This window comes from Malaya genurostris, chromosome 1, assembly GCF_030247185.1.
Source record: "Malaya genurostris strain Urasoe2022 chromosome 1, Malgen_1.1, whole genome shotgun sequence".
In the NCBI taxonomy this organism is placed as follows: Eukaryota; Metazoa; Arthropoda; class Insecta; order Diptera; family Culicidae; genus Malaya; species Malaya genurostris.
Genome location: NC_080570.1, coordinates 126054662 through 126074652, shown reverse-complemented (window position 1 = coordinate 126074652; position 19991 = coordinate 126054662). Strand labels below are relative to the sequence as shown.

The following is a 19991-nucleotide window of genomic DNA, read 5'->3' as shown; positions in this document are numbered from 1 at the left end:
TCCCATATTGGTTGATGAAATTTGCTTTTCTAGTTTAACATGGGCTTCTGTGCCTCCATGCTTCACAAGATCACGCAGTACACCGTTACATTTTATATCTTTACTGCAAATCTTGCAGTAGGCAAAATTTCTACTTCTTGAACTAGAAGCAAGCCATTTTATTTTCGCCTCCCAAGATACGCAGTATTTCTGCGTTGCCCTTTTCACTGGTTTAAAACGTTTCGATGAACTTATATTATTAGTAGCTGCGCGTAGAATAAAAAAAGATATTTTATAGTATGTGGTATCATCATTCTGAATATAATATTGAGGTATTTTAAATAATCACCCAACTATACCTTTCTTACGATCAACATCACAATCTGTATCACTATAGGTTTCTGATGACAAGCAATTACCAGTCACCGATTCGGTACAATATTCTAGAACAAATCAAATAACACGCATTCGAATATCAAAAGACAAGAGTTAGCAAGAGGATATATTAGATTTGAACTATACCAACGATGGTCCCGAGAAACCATCTTAATGCTGGATACAGTTTCATTGTTAATTTTCATGTTTCTATCAGCTCCGCGCACAACCAAATTATTATTGCTATCAAAATTTTCTGAGAACAAATATTCAAATGAAAATTCATTATTTGTGAATATGAAATAATTTTCATTACTATAAGTAATGAACAAATATGATTCATAGATCGTAACAAAACGTGGATAAAAAAAGAAAAGGTAAAAGTGATCAGTTTGACATTTAGAACGACTGTAAGCAGTGCACAACAACGTTACGCTTATCCGTCACAAACTACACCGCAAAAAAGAAACATAAAAAATTTCAACGCTTCAATCGTCGACGCAGTTTAATAATTGTGAGAGAGGAAAAAATTGCAAAATTCACTTTTCGCTGATTTTTTTTAAAATCTGTATAAATCTGTATTTTGCATAAAAAATCTGTCATAAATCTGTATTCTGTATCAAATCTGTATGTGCATGTAAAAATCTGTATAATACAGATAAATCTGTATAAATGGCATCTCTGCTGGTGTGTGCTATAAATATTGTGACTGTTTTGACGACTTTGACATCGATGCTGTTTTTCCCCGTTTCATTTATTCCTCTGCCACTACAGTCTACTACAACGCATAGTCTGCAACGCTGCTCGGTTCGGTATATACACGGTTCGAAAGGCAGCCATAAGCAAAAGTGATTTTTCTGTAGAGCCACACGAATGTAAAGTTGTGTAGTTTTCGTTACATTTAATCATATTAGTTAAATTTTCTTCCGTAAACAAAAACCAAATTTCAATGTTTATGATCGGAATAGCGGTGCTGTTTGGTGAATAGCCCAAAAGTGACGTTGTGGCAGCAGTTGTCGATAATTCGCGTAAAGAACCGCTCCCAATTTGCTGTCTGGTCGAGAAGTGAAATTCTTTCGCGTACCGTTTTGTATGTATATTGTAGTGCGGGAAAAAAACGACAATGGAATTTAGCATTTCGCTAGTTACATCGCAAGGTGCTTGATTTTTACGAGATGGATGTGGAAACGTTCCCTAATTCACCGAGGAAGTTGTGATGGCAATGCGAACAGATTAGCGTTTTTCAGCAAACTTCGGATGACCCCGTTTAAATAGTAACAAAGAATCCACACCACATCCCCTTCCATGAATTTTTAAATTCATCCCCGGGAGAAGAACACACTTCCATATCCTTGTTCCTTTCCCGTTCGATCTTCGAATAAATTTTCGCTAGTGTTAATTCGATTCTATCCGCTAACCCAAACCCCGCGAGAAAGGAAAGATTCACCGCGTCGGAAGCGTCGTTGTGAAAACAAGCGCTGAAGAAAAGAAAGTTCAGCGATTCAGTGTAAGCAAATCCAGCTAGCGAAAGGCAGGCAGACGGAGAGCAATTTGTGGTTTGTTGTGCGCTGTTCTATTTTCCGCCTCGTTGGCACATACGAGAAGCAGAAAGAAAGCTGGAAATAAAGGTGGCTCTCGTGGACGAGTAGGTGGACCCGTCCGCGGATCTACAGGTGAGTGAGTAGTGTGAATAGTTGGGAGTTGATTCTAACGCTGCATATTATACGCAACAAACTGCTTGCGGTCTGGTCTGCGGGGTCTTGCATTTACTTTTGTGTAATTAGATTGCTATCAGAAGCACGATTTGCACAACATTTATTCTGCAGTTAGCAAAACGTTGTGTTGAAAATAATTAAGATGTTTATCTTGAGTTTGCCCCGGAGTAGAGTGCAGTTGCTTTCGAACAGATGTTCTTAACACAGTTTCAAACAGTCATTGATTTCGAAAGGATTTTTTTCCCTTAAAGTGACATAAAACTAAACTCAGTTTAATTGTCGCAGGTTCCATTAAATTTACGAAAACGGAGTTATGTTTTCCCACGAAGCTATTGTTTGGTAACCTTGAATTTATTGTTTCTTACGCAGTCTAGTCATCATCAAAACTTATTTGATGTGAGTCTCAACGATTTGTACAGTAGATTCAGTCTGAATTTGAAACTAAATTGCATCATTTAGCACGTAGTTAGGGAACTGGAAATAAAACAGTGTACACATTTTTCGGCAAATGATGCCAATCATGCATTCAATTGATATCACTTTCTCTTCACCGATAGGCTCTGTGCTCTCGTGCCCTGAATATCACATCGATGAATCACGTGTGGTTTAGCAACCGTTTCGTACCGCTGTTTTGTCTGGTACCGATCAGATGACGTTCGACGGCATGGTGCGACAATAATCAGCTAAAAAATTTATAGAAATGGTTTATGTTATTCAGAAAATTTTGTCCAGTTTGACTTCACATCGTTCTGAATCGCGAGTTGCGTTTTCGTATGAAAAAATTAGAAGCTACCAACGGCCGTGTAACAACAAATATTTTGAATATCGCTACCCTGTGAATGATAGGCTAATAAAGAAGTAATGACTTTGTCCGAATGTGAAATTGTGCACTTTGATAGCAAAATTAAAATATAATTCTATCGAATGTACACAGTGTATATGTGCGGTGCTTTGTTAATTTGAGTTGTTTCTGTGTTGTGATCTTCTCACATCTATAAGTTGCAGGTTCTCCTACCTCTTGGGTGACAAATGTTACACAAATTGAATTTTGGTTATTACTATTTTTTCTCGATATGCTTGTTGCACGACGGAATGTCAGAATTTGCCTATTAAATCTTCCATATCGAGATTCTCCAATGATTGGTATCGGAACATTCAGCAAATTCGAACCTATTTCTTTCCCTTCCCAGACTACTACAATTGGCACATTGTCGCCAAGCTGATTTACCGGTAGCGACACCTGCCAATGGAAAATGGAACCAAGAAAAGGATGATTCTTTCGGAAATTTTCATATCGGCAGTAGTGATTTTCAACATTTCTATCGTTTATTCAAGAGTACAAATAGATATCAGCAATAAAAGTACACTCGGAGTAAAAGAAAATCGATTTCAAAGTGATTATCACTACTTTTTTTTTAGTGTAAACTACAAATAAACATGGAAAATCTTCAGAAATGTGTGAAATTGGGTAAGGTTAGGTTTTTTCGGATCAACATTTTTTTAATCAGAAACCAGTGTAATGTTGAATTATCGAGTACTAGAATGTATAGCGATCGAGTTCTATTTATTTTGGACACTTTATTTGTTATTTCCAGGCATTTGAAAAATGGTATCAAACCAAGTTTAATGCTCCATTCTGAATAAACGGTAGATTTCGCATAATGAATTAAGATCAACATTACCACCTCAGAGTAAAAACTTTTTCTTCAACTTCTACTATGATTTTTCAATCGAATTTGCCCGTGTTTATAAGAAATCGTTGAAAAGGTGGAGTAATTAAAAATTTTCTTACCGATTTGACAGCTCTTGTTGAAAGTATCATCTCTAAGCAAGCAGCGCCTCTACATTTCAGTTTTGCGACAATGTGCCAATCGCATGGTGGCATTATTCGTACGGCATATCAATTCCAATTAAAAGAAGTTCGGTCAAATTTTCGTTCTTTCCAGCGGCGTGCCGTTTGTCAGTTCTCTGGTAGCTGAATAGTGTTAAAAATTGTTTCCAGTCACTTAACACTCCAAATACCAAGCCTGAAAAAAGCTGGAACGGTAACTTCGAGCTGTCTTAGCTCAGCTGTTTTTCAACGAATATCAATAAATTTTACACCCTCGAATTTTGTGAAGTTCGTAGATTGATTCAAAAACTTTGTAGCAGACGATTGGTGAAGGAAAACCAATGAAAATTTGATTTTTCCCGTTCCAGGTTTTTTTCACGCGCCCAATATGCCCTATCTGCTTTCCAATTTTCTTTCCTTTGGCATAAACGTCTCATCGGAAATATTAAACACTTCAACTTCACCAAGTCATAACTTTGTTGTTAGTAAACCGATTTTCAAAATTTGTTCACCATTGGAAAGGTACTACTTCCAGAAATAAAATGCACTGAAAAAAAAACGAAAAATAGGGTTCTCCACCCAAAGTTAGAATGGTGAAACTTTTTACAATGATCGCAAATATCTCGAATTTCAAAGCGATGACCTATATATTTCTACACATCATTCGATTGCTAGTTTCAATTGAGTTTCAGTTTTTTTTTTGTAAATTTTGTTCATAATAAGTTTTCAACTAAAATAATAAAAAAATATATGTCATATAATTTAGTAGTTTTGTATTGATTTTGTTTGGCAAAATTTTTCAAATAATAAAAATTCTCTGTATTTGTACCAAATTTCTAAAGATTCTTCGAACGGATATATAATTTTGTTTATCAATACATTGTTTCTGGTAATGATTCCAATATTTTGGAGTAGAAAAATGTACATGTCATCGCTTTAATTTTTGAGTTATATACAAACATGTGAAAAAAATGAATAAATCATATTTATTCATCGATTTTTTAAGGTTTTCTTTTGATAGTGCAAGAGGGGTAGTTGGGCGAAAATTGTAGCTGGTATCACCAGCAATCGAATGATGTGTAAAAATATTTTTAAAAAAATTGAAATTCGAGATATTTACGATCATTGTAAAAAGTCTCACATTTTCTGAGATCATCTATCTATAGTTTCCATTATAACTAAGGGTAGACATACCTATTTTTCGTTTTTTTCAGTGCTTCTTAATCCTGGAAGTAGTACCTTTTCAATGGTGTACAAATTTCGAAAATCGGTTGACTAATAACAGAGTTATGACTCGGTAAAGTTGAAGTTCTCATTATCCTATTCGCGATGCAGGTGCCGCATGAATGCAGATAGGGCATATTTCGAGCTTGAAAAAAAAACATAGAACGGGAAAAATCAGATTTTCATTAGTTTTTCCTAAACGTTCGTCAATAACGATATACCTAAAATAATCTACAAACTTCACAAAATTGGAAGGTGTAAAATTGATCGAAATTGGTCAAGTAACAACTGAGCTTGATAGCTCAAAGTTACCGTTCCAATTTTTTTAGGCTTGGTGCTCCGCGTAACTTTTTTAGGCTTGGTATGAGGAGTGTTAAAGCGACGGAGCGAAATAGAGATTTTAAAAAATATGTGTTTTAACTATTCTCATAGATGAAGCGACCGATTTTTACAAACTTAGGTTCAAATAAAAGGTCCTGTGGTCCCATACGTAATTCCTGAATTTCATCCGGATACGAAAATATAGGGAAAAGTGTGTTAAAAATTTTATACCATCACTGAAAAAGGCGATAAACCGTAAAAAATCTAATCGCCCTAAAATCTTCTCCAGTTGATAGTTGTTATCAGTAGACGGTCAAACAAACTGATTTCGGTTTTTCTTTCATGAATCGAAGAAAATTATTTTGAAGAATACCACAGCATTATATATGATAGTATGATTGATATGAGAAAGGCATTATTACACCACTAGGTGGATTAAAACAGGTTTTTTAAGAATTGCACAGTAATATTCATGAAGGTATGAGTGATATGAGAAAGTCATAATTGCGCTACAATTTTTTATCCGCTTCAATACTTTTTGTCTTTTGAGAACGTTGTTTTCAACATCTAACGACACTTGGGGAAACTAATGGTTCACCAATCGCACCTTCGTCCTTTAGTATTTCCTTTATAATACTTACTTCCAGGTATAAAAGAGATAAGTTCAAGGACTCAACTCAAATTAAGAAAAGCGAACCGTTGATTCTATGGAACTTTCGGAGCACAGGAAGAAACAACTCACCAGATTGAGGATTCAAAAACAAGTGGCGATCCAGCCGTCTGTTTAATTATACTTCAGATAAACAGTGTTACCAGTTTTCTAACTTTCTAACCTTTTTCGATCGTATATACGCAAAAGGGCGTATATTACACGTCCATTGATTGGTTATCACTGCTGAATGATTCTACCGGAAATAATGTTTTTACGTAGAACTACATCTTTCTTTACTATTCTCACCTGGGTGCATTTTCAAAATTTCACTACACGAAAGCGTAGCGGAATTACTTCAGATTTTATTTCTTGCTAACGTTTTCCCTGATTACGTATTATCTCAAATTCTTTCACGAAACGAAGATTGTTGTTAATACCACGTTTATTACACAAAAAATGTTTAAATAGTGAAAAACCTTTTTTTTAAATAACTATTTAAAACTATTACCATGAGGACATTATTTGCTTCCGCAATTCTAAGATTTTTGTGTAGGGAAAATTTTAAACCTACTTGTATTGTGTAATGGGGAAAAGGAACTTATATACTAACTTACTAACTAATACAGAGAGCGAATCGATTCAATTGAAGATTGCATCGATTTTTGTCGGAATTTGTTTATAATATTATGTGACATTACATCTAATAGTTCTATATTTGTGAGTCTGTGTAACTCATTTGTACTAAACCAGGGAGGACGCTTCAAAATCATTTTCAGAATTTTATTCTGAATCCTTTGAAGCGTTTTTTTCCTGGTGGAACAACAACTCGACCAAATTGGTACTGCATAAAGCATGGCTGGTCTGAAAATTTGTTTATAAATTAACAATTTGTTTTTTAGACAGAGCTTAGAATTTCTGTTTATAAGAGGATATAAACATTTAATATATCGGTACTAACATGTGATTAGGGCATATCGTGCGATATGCTTTTTTGAAAGTTACGAAAAATAATGCTCATTACTCAAGTTTTAAACATGAAATTCAAGTATATTGCGCACAATTTCGTAGATTGGGCTTCTATCTACGAGATTATATCGATTATTGTGTAAATGGTGGTTGTAGAACCGAGCAATGATCATTATATTTAGTAACATTCGCAGGGGCCTATCGTGCGATATGCCCTAATCACATGTTACTACCGATATTTATTACACTTTGCCTGGATTCCTTCAATGTGATCCTTGAAAGTGAGTTTTTTGTCATACGTTAAACCTAAGTTTTTAGCTTGATCAGACCATGTCAATTCCAAGCCATTCAATTTGAGAATGTGATTATTATTTGGTTTAAGAAAAGAAGCTCTTGGCTTATGAGGAAAGATAATTAATTGCGTTTTTGCTGCATTTGGTTTAATTTTCCATTTTGACAGATAATCACTGAAAATATTTAAACTTCTTTGTAGGCGACTGCAGATCACTCTTAGATTTCTACCCGTGGCTAACAGACTTGTGTCGTCACAGAATAGCGATTTCTGACAACCAACGGGTAGATTTGGAAGATCAGAAGTGAAAATATTACACAAGATTGGAGCTACGCTCGAACCCTGCGGAACACCGGCTCGTACGGGTCCAAGATTCAGATTTACAATTCTGGTAGCTAACCTGAAGAGTACGATCAGTTAAATAATTTTGAATCATTTTGATCAAATAAATAGGAAACTGGAAATCAGACATTTTTGCTATTAAACCTTTGTGCCAAACACTGTCGAATGCTTTTTCTATGTCTAGGAGAGCAACTCCAGTGGATAACCCAGAAGATTTATTTGCTTTTATCATGTTCGTAACTCTGACAAGTTGATGAGTAGTTGAATGTTCATGACGAAATCCAAACTGCTCTGGTACAAAAATTGAATTCTCATTTATATGAGACATCATTCTCAACAAGATAATTTTTTCAAAAAGTTTACTGATAGAAGAAAGTAAGCTAATTGGTCGATAACTTGATGTTTCTGCTGAATTTTTATCAGGTTTCAGGATAGGAATTACTTTAGCGTTTTTCCATCTTTTTGGGAAGTAAGCTAATGAAAAACACTTGTTGAAAATTTTAACCAGGAGTCTCAAGGCAACATCGGGAAGATTTTTAATAAGAATATTAAAAATTCCATCATTACCAGGAGCCTTCATGTTTTTAAGTTTCCTAATAATTGATTTAATTCCATCAAAATTCGTCTCAATAATGTCATCTTGTGATAACACTTGAGTTGAAATATGATCATATTTCAGTGAGACTTCATTTTCAATAGGACTCACAACGTTCAAATTAAAATTGTGGACACTCTCGAACTGCTGAGCAAGTTTTTGAGCTTTTTCGCCATTTGTAAGAAGTATTTGATTTCCTTCCTTGAGAGCAGGTTTCCAGAAAGGTTTAGAATATGGTTTAATTTGTTCTACTTCTATAGCGAAATTTTCATTTCGCAAAAGAGTAAATCTATGTTTAATTTCTTTTTGTAAATCCTTAACTATGTTTTTCATAGCAGGATCACGAGAACGTTGATATTGTCATCGACGAACATTCTTCAACCGAATGAGCAGTTGAAGATTGTCATCGATGATAGGAGAATTTAATTTAGTTTGAGCTTTGGGAACTGAAAGATTTCTAGCTTCGATAATGTAATGATTCAAATTATCAATTGCTGTGTCGATGTCCGCAGTATTTTCTAAAATAGTTTCATGATCCACATGATTTTCAATGTAAGATCTGTAATCCAACCAATTAGCTCTATGATAGTTGAATATAGAACTAATAGGATTAATTATAGCTTCGTTGGAAAGTCTGAATGTTACAGGAAGATGATCTGAGTCAAAGTCAGCATGTGTAATCGGTATAGTGAAAAACCTTTTTAATCCACCTAGTGGTGTAATGATGCCTTTCTCACCTAACGTATATTTTCAAAACAGTTATGCCAAGCTAATAAGATTTTTTCTTTATTTTGCATCGTCGCACTAAATGATTAAACAGCAACCTATGAGACTATAGGAACTTTGATTTAAACCTGTTTGTGGAAATCGACCAAATCATGTCTGAGAAAATTGAGTGAGTCTCGTTTTAAACTTTTTGACCACTACTTCCGGTACTTCTGGAATCGGGAACTTGGAACCAGTATAGCCGAAGTCGGTTCGTTTAGTAAGTTACTAATATATACAACAAATTGAATCAGTTTCTAGCACAAATTTTACAGATATTGTGCGTATTCGACGAACTGAATCGAATGGTATGTGGCTCATAATGGCATATATAATTTCTCGGAGATGGCATTATCATTGATTTACACAAACTCAGGTTCAAATGAAATGTTTACGGTCCCATAGAAAATTTTTGATTTTCATCTGGATTTGACTTCCGGTTCCGGAATCCCAAGGGTGATATGTATGTAAAATAAGAGCAAAATATGCACTCAATTTTCTCATGAGCTCATGTCCTAGATTTTCATAAACGTAGATTCAAATGAAATGGACTCAGGATTCCATAGGAAATTCCTGAAATTTATTTTCTCCGACTTCCGGATCCAGAGAACTACAGTCTGATGATGGTGAAAACTTTCCAATTTAAAGAGTGTTTTGTCACAAGAGTTGTGGGCAACACTCCAAAACAGAACTTTCATCGATTTCTCAAAGATAGCCTAATCGTTTTTTTCATAAACTTAGATTCATATAAAAACTATAGTAGCTGTCGTATGTTCGTACCCCGACCTGGGAAGATTCTCAGTGTCAGTGGGATCGTAGCACATTTTTATATGCTGGCAAACGCTTCACGGAATAAGTACAAAATTTCCTGTATTCCGTTAAGCAAATGCTTTCCCATAACTTTCCAGGCATGGTGATGATGATGATGATGTTGACCGTTGCTGAGACCGAGAGGAAATGATTGCAAAAGTTCGTGTTATACAATACAAAAAGCCTGTGATGAGTACAGAGTCAGTGGAACAATTAACCGCGTTCTACCGACAGTCACAGCCACAGCAGCACTCGTGCTAATGACAGCGGTGATGAGTTGTATAGGCACTTAGGCAGCCAGCCACAACTGGCGGGGCTTGCTCACGTAATGACGAGCGCCGTCATCACTTGTTGGGTTCTCATCATCGCCATCTCAGCTCAGACATACCAATGGGCAAATCACGACATCATTCGTTACTGGAAGTGATCTTATCACGCGTTGTTTTGCTCCCAGAGGTGAGAGCAGCAATTCATGTCAAATGGGGATGCTGTTGTGCAAGGTGTGTGTGCGGGGGAGGTTATTAAAATGTATTTTTGCTTCAACTTCATTCCATTTGCGGTCGGCACTTGAGCTTAGCAGAGCAGACTCCTATGTGTTTATTGATTTTAATATTAACGTGCGTGAAAAGTTGAAAGAAATGAAAAAAAAAAACCAACAGCCACAAGAAACATGACGCGCTAGGAGTTCCAGATCAGACGTGGCAGATTGTGCACGAATACGGGTTTTCTGAAAAATTTGACACGATTAGTCAAAGCGATGATGGATCGAATGTCGGCGACGCTCTTCACTAAGTTCGAAACAAGATAATGGTTCAGGCAGTAGAATCCTAGTGGCTTTGAATCACGAGTAGAAGTCGTTTCATGGTACATATTTTGCTGTTCATAGAAGTGGCAGTGGCGTCTCGTCCTTATGTGCACCTCGTGCACTGTACAACCAGTCAAATTGAAGGAAATAACTGCATCCAAATCCGCATTCAATTTTTTTAAATTCTCTATTTATTATTCGATGAGATCAGGTCGGATGGTACCGATGATACCGAACTTGGATACGCACCTTCAAGAGAGGCTTCTGTGGCTTATGCTTAAGGTAGCGCTTCGCCGTGGTCACGGGAGTTCACTGCCTATTCCGGGGTTTCACGCACTTTACCCAAAATTGTGAGAAAACGGGGAGGAAAACGGAAATTCCAAGAACATACGATTCTAGATAATTAATTTTTCTATCGATTCGTGTATAAATTGTGCCTGATATACGTTTTTATCGAAAGATTTCGTGCGAGTTATAAAAATAAATGAGTTTTTCCTTATTCTTTCGCACACACACAATGTCAAAGCATGCATTGGGGTGTGCAAAATGCCACATGCGGTAGACGCTAACAACATTTCTTTTGTTTTCGTTGTCCGTTCTCTTTGCGTAAACGTTGAATATAGATGAGTAGAAAATGTAAGTAAGTGTTACTACTTTGTAAAATAATTTCTATTCATGTTTCAGTAGAACCAGAAATCAGTAATGATTTTCATCGCTACTACCCACATTATCAGATCCGAATGGATTCCGAATCAATTCCGAATCGGCGAGAAATTTTCATTCGGAATTTCATGTGGAAATCATAATGAATTCCGAATCAATTCCAACTCCAGTGCAACAACCGATTCCGAATGAATTTCGCCTACAACCGGTTGATTCGGAAATCAGTCGGAATTGAGTGAGAAGATGCAGACTGAATTGTCAATTTGTCTTCTTCTTCTTCTTTCCCGATTTTGCACGTTTTCGTGCTGACTTTCAGTTTATTTTTAAATGAAAACATTACATAAATGATTATACACATTGAAATCTTCATGTTTTTCGTATATACAGAACTAGTAAATAACCAGTTCTTCTTAGAATTCCAACATAAACTGTTGAAATTCGCTGGAAATTAACAAAACGGCCTACCTTAGTCAGCATCATCCATTCCTCTAGCTGGAGTGTAATGAAATGACTTAAGTCGCCTAAATTTTACACTAACACATTCATAAAATGAGCGAATATTTAATGACATTTATAATGTCACTGTCAATCAGGTTGATAGAGTAGCCAACTCAGGCAAAAATTCTAGCATTGAACCGATCGAGCACTGAAAAATCATGCAGTCGAGTAAGAATTCATTACGCATTCCGTCATTTTGATAATGTTAATGCTTTGACGCTTTGTTGAAAACGTAGCACATCCCTACATATGCGAGTTGTTTATAGCGAGAAAAGGAAAAAAGAAAACAAAATGTTTAACAAAACTCGCACGAAATCTCGCGAAAGAAAAGCTTTCTAACAGATATTTTTCGCCAAATGCATAGTAAAATCATTTACCTACAATCGTATGTTTTTGATTTTTCGTGAATCGGGTTAGTATTGGAGAAATTTGCAATTTAGGGTGAAATTTCGGCGACAAAGCAAGAGGAAGCAGTGAGTTGTCTCGCTTTGACCTGACCACGGCGAAGCGCTACCTTAAGGCAGTTGAAAACAAATGGCTGTCTTAGTTGCTACGTCAAAGCGGTTTTATTGACAGATTTGCTCGACGTGCTAAGTACCAAATTCTTCTATTGTATTGATGATACAAAATAAGTTTAATAAAAAAATCCCATCCAAAAGTATATTGTTATTTCATTGTATTGAAAAACACAAGCAATTATCCATTCGCCAATCTTTAGTTTTCACTTACGACGAACTATTACATCTGATATCATAACACATGTTCAGTGCACAACCCGTAAATTTTGTCACGAGACGCAACTTACCTTACCTAACAGTTATAGGCCTGGGTGTCCTTTGCTGTATCAAGCATACGTCTCCACATAACTCGGTCCATGGCTGCTCGTCGCCAGCCACTCAAGGCACGGATGCTTCTGAGATCACCCTCCACTTGATCGATCCACCTTGCACGCTGCGCTCCCCTTCTTCTTGTACCAGTCGGATTAGATTCAAGAACCATTTTCACTGGGCTGTCGTCCGAAATCGTTATGACATGCCCAGCCCATCGAAGACGTCCGATTTTAGCTGTCCGTACGATAGGTGGTTCTCCTAGCAGCTGTTGCAATTCGTGATTCATACGCCGTCTCCACGTTCCGTCTTCCATCTGCACTCCGCCATAGATGGTCCTCAGTACCTTTCTTTCGAAAACACTGAGGGCGCGTTGGTCCTCTGCCAACATAGTCCAGGTCTCGTGGCCATAGAGAACAACCGGTCTAATGAGCGTTTTGTAGATAGTCAATTTCGTGCGGTGGCGTACTTTTCTTGATCGAAGGGTTTTTCTGAGTCCAAAGTACGCACGATTCCCTGCCAAAATACGTCTCTGTATCTCTCTGCTGGTGTCATTAGCCAGTCCGATACGCCTAGCTTCAGTTTTCAGTCCGATGTAGGTTTCCGTCATCTTCTCAAGGTTACGTGTCACAATATCAATATCGTCAGCGAAGGGCAATATTGAACAAGCTACAAGAAAGTTCATCACCTTGACGTAGCCCTCTCCGAGATTCGAAGGGACTCGAGAGCGTCCCAGGTACTCGGACGTAGCACATCACTCTATCCATCGTTGCTTTGACCAATCGCGTCAGTTTATCCGGGAAACCGTATTCGTGCATTATCTGCCATAGCTGTTCTCGATCGATTGTGTCGTATGCCGCTTTGAAGTCAATGAATAGGTGATGCGTGGGTACGTTGTATTCACGACACTTGTGGAGTACTTGTCTTATCGCGAATATGTGATCCGTAGTGGCGCGGGCTTTAGTAAATCCTGCTTGGTACGGCCCTACGAATTCCTTAGCTATTGGTGATAGACGACGGCAAAGGATTTGGGAGAGTACCTTGTAGGCGGCGTTCAGCAATGTGATTGCGCGGTAATTGCAACAGTCTAGCTTATCGCCCTTTTTGTAGACGGGACATACCATCCCATTCATCCATTTCTGCGGTAGAATCTCCTCCTCCCAAATCCTAGAAATCATCCAGTGCAGCGCTCTAGCCAGTGCCTCTCCTCCATGTTTGAGCAGCTCGCCTGGCAACTGGTCATTGCCCGCGGCTTTGTTGTTCCTCAGCTTGCCGGTCTCCTCACTTATCTCCGACAGATCAGGGGCTGGGAATCTGTCGTCGACTGAGCGTGCATTCAGATTGATTCCTGTACCGTTCTCTGCATCTTGTGCTTCGCCATTCAGATGCTCGTCATAGTACTGCTTCCACCTGTCGATCACCTCACCTTCGTTCGTGAGAAGGTTACTACTGGTATCTCTGCACATTTCGGCGTGTAGTCTCTACGTGAGCGGTTCACCTTCTCATAGAACCTCCGTGTGTCATTTGCGCGGTACAGCTTCGCGATCTTGGTCTTCCTGGTGGAAACCTCCTTAAAACCGTGTCCTGTCTGTTCCGCGCTTGTCTTTAACGTTCCTCGTTCGCTCTCGTGCGGTGTTGTAGCATCCTCGCCCTTGCTGCATTCTTCTCTTCGGCCAACTGCTGGCATTCGCCGTCAAACCAGTCATTTCCTCGATTCGATAACCTCGTACCTAGTACGGTTGCAGCAGTGCTAGTCACGGCAGACTTTATAATCCTCAAGCCGTCTTCAAGAGTAGCATTAGCTCCAGTTGTTGCGCGTATTCCTCGTACGAATGCGTATTCCTCGCGTACGAATGCTACGTAGCTGCTCGAGCTTGAGTCTCGGCGCTCGTGTGTGACGAATGTTGTGCACCGTCTTTAGTTTTGAACTCATACAAACCGTGACAAAATAGTGGTCAGAATCTATGTTGGCACTGCGGTAGATTCGTGCATTGATGATTAGGTGATCTCCAGGTGGCTTTGTGGATATCTTTGCGGGGGAAGAAGGTACTTCGAACTACCATTCCTCAGGAGGCTGCCGGCCTACCTGAGCATTCATGTCGCCGATGACGAGTTTTACATCCCGCCGTGGACAGCTGTCGTAGGTTCGTTCCAGCTGCGCGTAGAATGCTTCCTTCTCGTCATCGGGTCTCGTCACCCAATCACGCGCTGGCGCATCTTGCCCAACACTACGAATCCCGTTCCTAGAACACTGGTTGTCCAACAGCTCTGGTAGAAGGTAGCCGCTCGATGCCCACTTTTCCACACCTTCTGTCCCGTCCAACAAAGTTCCTGCAGTGCTACGACATCGAAGCCGCGAATGTGAAGCTCATCATGCAGCATTCGGTCGTATCCTGGGAAGCCAAGCGATTTGCAGTTCCATGTGCCAAGCTTCCAATCGTAGTCCTTTGTTCGTTGCGTAGGTCTTTGCCGATTATTCCGAGTCGTATTTCCTTCTTGATCGTTCGTAACATATGTTTTCCGGGCGGCTTGTTAGGCCTGCACTAACCTCCTGTCTCGCCGGAGGGCCATCGTGTCAGCACTGTTTAGAGTCCCACACTGACACAAGGACGGTAATCAGCAGCTCCTAACATGGAGAACAGACGCTGTTTCGAGCCGCCCCAACATGGGGAACAGCCGCTCGGGTAGGCTCGCTCTCTGTAAAGAGAAGTCAAGCCCCCCCCCCCCCCCCCCCCCCTTCCCTGTCAGCATACGACCAAGGTCCCACCGGGGTTGGTTACCCGATCTTTCCTATGGTTGCTCGTACCCCAGCCGGCACCGCGGGGAGGTTGCGCATTGTCCAGTCGTTTACCAACCAAAATACAAATAATACAAATGTTAATTAATGTAATTGTATTCTTAACATTTGCATTTTAACGTTTGTAGGCTAGTTGACGCACCTTCAGCTCTTCATTACACTCAACACAGACTCCTGGGTGACAAGTTTTGACACTTTTTCGAGTCTTCTTCAAACTGTTAAACAGTTTCTGCTGTTGAAATATTTCCCTAAGATGTGTCTTCGTTAAGGTATGAAATTTTTCAATTTGTGAAATTAGCGGACAATGGAAAAACACTAGCTTTAGTCAGAAGATAGTAGGCTTTGACTTATTGTCTCACTTATACGCTTTTGTTTATGTTTTGGTACATTCGACGAAACATTGCCAATTGACGAAATAATCATTGTAAAACCTAATTGGTACTAACCAAAGTTTTTTACGAATGATCGGATGCCCCACTCGCCCAAATATGTATTGATAGGAATCACCCAACAGGTTTTTGCGCAAGTCATCCATAACGAATAATTAACGGAATTCTGTGTTAAATTCTCGAATACAACCGCCAACAAGCAAAGTCGCATGTTTACTTACGTGGGAATTATTACCAGTGAAATTAATGAATCGAACGGCGATGATTTAAGCGCCGAGAGGTGTGTGTGTGTGTTTGTGCATGATACTGCAACCATGTGATAATGGTGCCAATGTTAGGGGTCAATTGTTGAACTCTCGAGTCGTGCAAATTGGGTTCGAAGTCCGAGTGATTCGCTGTGTAGACTACCACGCTGATAAGCCGAGCATATTTCAGCACAGACAAAAAAAATTAACACGCTGTTCCATTTTTTCCCCTGTCTATTTACAGAACGAACAAATCATCACAATCAGAGAAACACTGGAATCTCTTTACGGAATCTCTCTGATCCAAGTCGGAACGACGACAGCCAATCCCAGAATCCCAGAACCTACTACCAGTCTAATCATTTACATTTATGAGTTAAAGTGTATAACCTTTTACGATACACTATACCTACAATAACGCAAGAGCATTAACCATGGCTGGACCAGAAATCACCTTCATCTTCCAATTCGGTAATCTGCGGGACATTGTAACCGTGTCCAGTCAGGCGCTGACATTGAAAAAGCTCAAGGATCTAGCCTGTGATTTTATCAATACTAAGGTAAGTGATGGTGCTGGATTAAAAGATGACACGTTCTGCTCACAAAAATAAAATCCACGCATGTTTCGTTCATTTGCAGATACCAGAGAACGGTCTGAACCGCCTTCCAGATCGTTTGCTACTGTTTCGACATGACTACAGCTCACCCAACGTGCTCCAGATGATTAATTCCGCTTCCGAGATTGTGGACGAAACGCTCGTTGAGGTCGTGCTCACCGCCAACCGTAAGCATTCCCTTCGGCTACAGTGGTTTCCGACACAACCGGTTTGAAACAAACAATTTTTTTTCTCTTCATTCCAGCTGTCAGCGCTCCGGGGGTGGACGATATTCCTCTCGTGCGGCCACATGCCCTCGCCGTGCACTCGTACAAAGCACCCACATTTTGCGATTTTTGCGGTGAGATGCTGTTCGGTCTGGTTCGCCAAGGCCTCAAGTGTGAGGGATGTGGCCAAAACTACCACAAGCGCTGTGTCATCAAAGTGCCAAATAACTGCAGCCGGGTGGAGCACACCGGTGCACTGTTGAACGTCGGCGGCAATCGGCGTACGTCGGGATCGCTGCAACCACCACGAAGTCCGTCTGCTGGATCGAGCAGCTCGCTGATGTCCGATGACCAAGCCACCAGCGGATCCGGCTCACTGCTGGTAAGAAAGATGCAGCAGCTTATGAACGAGATAACAAACTAAATATGCGCTGGTGCCTCCGCTGGGTGACACCACTTATATGAACTCTACTAATTCCGTCCAGTGAGATGTGGAGAACGAATATGTTTTTTTCACGTTGTAGTATTAAAAATTGGTATTTACACGGTCACTCAGTGACGCGAACTTTTGGTGATGGTGCAAAACTTTTCTCTAGGAAATAGGATAGGACTGATAAATGACATTCTAAACATTCCGAGGTTATATTTTATATCAGTATTGACAATGCGTTACTTTTTTTTGTTTTATGTTGTAATTATTTATTGAAATAAATAACTTCAAGACACTTTATTTGTTCCGTTTCTTTTGTTACAGAAAGTCCATTATCAGTTCTATTCCCTAGATAAAGTGCAACTTTTTTTTTGCTAATTCATGTTTATGCCTAAAATAAATTGTATACAGAACAATTTCTACCCTGGTGGCATTGTAAAATTCTTAGGTATAAAAGTCAATTGGCATTGCAAATACAATAAAGCTAGTTTATTTGTCTTTTAAAGGGTTTGGTACCAGTTTGTGCCAAGTGCATATGACTATGTTTCGCGTTTCACTGCCAATGCACTGATAAAGTGAAGGCGAAACCTCAAACAAGTAATTAACTTGACTTAGGACCTTTTCATTTTACACAAATAAACATTCTCGTACAGACTGTTTCACACGAAATGATGTACGTGTATTCATTTTAGTTATTATTTACGCTGCTTGACATTGAATAATTGATAATGCCATGGTTTTCGACGAAATTTTCAGTGCAGCTAGTTTCAAAAGAATGCCATTTTTTCAGAATGTCCTGAGGTAGTTGCTTTAAATTGTGACAGGCGTTCCTGTTCATTATGGCCCACACATTGTTTTATGGATTGGGAAAACCAATCGAAGGTGGCGATGCACAAACATTCGAATTCTGTATGAAAAGCTTAAAGCATTCTAATACCGTTTTTGTTTATTGATCAGAGCAGCCCGAGAGCTGACCCAGAGTCGCCTTTTGAGACAACTTTTGAGATGTTTGTTTCAGCAACCTGGGGTCGCTCTAGATCGGACTCCAATCGCGTAGTTTCGCTCTGAAAATTTTATCGGGTCGCATCACGACATCCATGCGAGTTTGTTTATTTTTTCTTTTTTTTATGAGTTGTTGCTTAGGGCGCGTACCACGTTTTCGTTTTACTCGCAGTCAGAGTCGCCCGCGTGTAGGTTCAAAAACTGAAAACGGTATAATCTTTGCTCTGATAAGTACCCCCACATATCTAATTCTTCACTTGAAGCCACATCCTAAAATTTGCTTCATCAGATAATATCGTATTCTGGCACGTTTAACTTTAACTGGATGTCGGTTTGTGAAGGAAACTTTTTTATTGAATCTGGAAAACCTTCATTTCTATCAGGGAAAAATTCGCATCAGTGATTTTTTTTCCTTTGTACACAAACTTGTTCATGATTTGCAAAATATTATTACAGAAATTCGAAGAATTAGTTGGACATTTGGAGAATTGACTGCTTTCAGGAGAAAGGTTGCTAAGAATAAATGTATTGCCTCTGACCTGTGAAACCATTTTCAGTGATAAGGTTTTAATTACAATCTCAGGAAAACAGCCATTGTTGAAAAACGCTAAAGCAGTTTCCTCTGCTGCTGCTTGAAGAAAAAAAAACATCAGTTTGTTTAGAAAAATGTTCTAAACAAACTGGCCACGTAACCAGTGAGCACTAATAATGGCATTAAAATAGCCTTTTATGAGCACCAAAAATGCTTATAGCTTTATATCTGCAATCTGAAAGCTCATCTGTTGTAAATCAATCAGAATTTAGCTTTCAGAATGCACACCAGCCATAAATAGGCATTATCTATAATTAAGTCGGCCTTATTTCATTTCAAGTGCGATTGAAATGCCAATTAACGATTATTTGCTGTCATAATGCGGCATTAGTATGTGCTTATTAGTTACTGAGGTGATATTTCTGCTCAACGACTGCGAAGGTAACTTCTGCTGCGTTTTACAACAATAGCCTTTTTTATAAGATTGTAAATTACCCATAAATTAGCTACTTTTTATAAGTAATTCTTGAAAATAACAAATGTTTTGTCGTGAATACGACTTACTTTACTATGGGGTGCCTTTTCAAAATTTACCCTCTGAGAGAGTGATAAGTTTTTGATCGTGAATATCTCTTGTTGTATCTAACGAATCAACATAATTTTTGCTACATGCCATCGGAAATATGATCACAATTTTATGATAAAATTTTCAGTTGTGTGACATAATCTCAAATAGTTCAAAATTAAACTTTTCTGAAATGTTTGGTATAAACGAGTATCAAAGAGGATAATTCATATGGCGCGTTTGCCTTTCTCGTATTTTGAAAGCTCATAGCTCAGTGATCTGTGGAAGGATTTATATAATCTAACTACCAATAGAATCGAAATTTTTCAACTTAAACGTGTATAGCAAGAGCATTGAAGTATTTCAATAGTACACTATTGAAAAACCTATCTCATTTGACCCATGTCAACACCAGCCAATCAGAACGCGTTCTGAGGAAGAGAAGAAAATAGCTGCTGCTGTACAACAAATCGTTCAAGAAAAATGTTTCCAAAAGTGGTGAATATCGTAGTGAGTTCCTCAATTTGGTCCTTCTGAATGCTAGAAAC

General features: G+C 38.8%; 1 protein-coding gene across 1 annotated transcript in view; it reads left to right on the top strand.

The window, feature by feature from the left end:
* The first annotated feature begins 1128 nt into the window (after nucleotides 1-1128).
* LOC131425713 (serine/threonine-protein kinase D1) overlaps nucleotides 1129-19991 on the top strand; it is a 35334-nt gene continuing 16471 nt past the window's right edge. Inside the window, exons 1-4 of the mRNA XM_058587808.1 lie at nucleotides 1129-2027; nucleotides 16336-16651; nucleotides 16731-16875; nucleotides 16953-17296. Coding sequence (XP_058443791.1) covers nucleotides 16526-16651; nucleotides 16731-16875; nucleotides 16953-17296 — 615 coding nt within the window. The 5' untranslated portion in view covers nucleotides 1129-2027; nucleotides 16336-16525. The remainder of the gene's footprint in view (nucleotides 2028-16335; nucleotides 16652-16730; nucleotides 16876-16952; nucleotides 17297-19991) is intronic.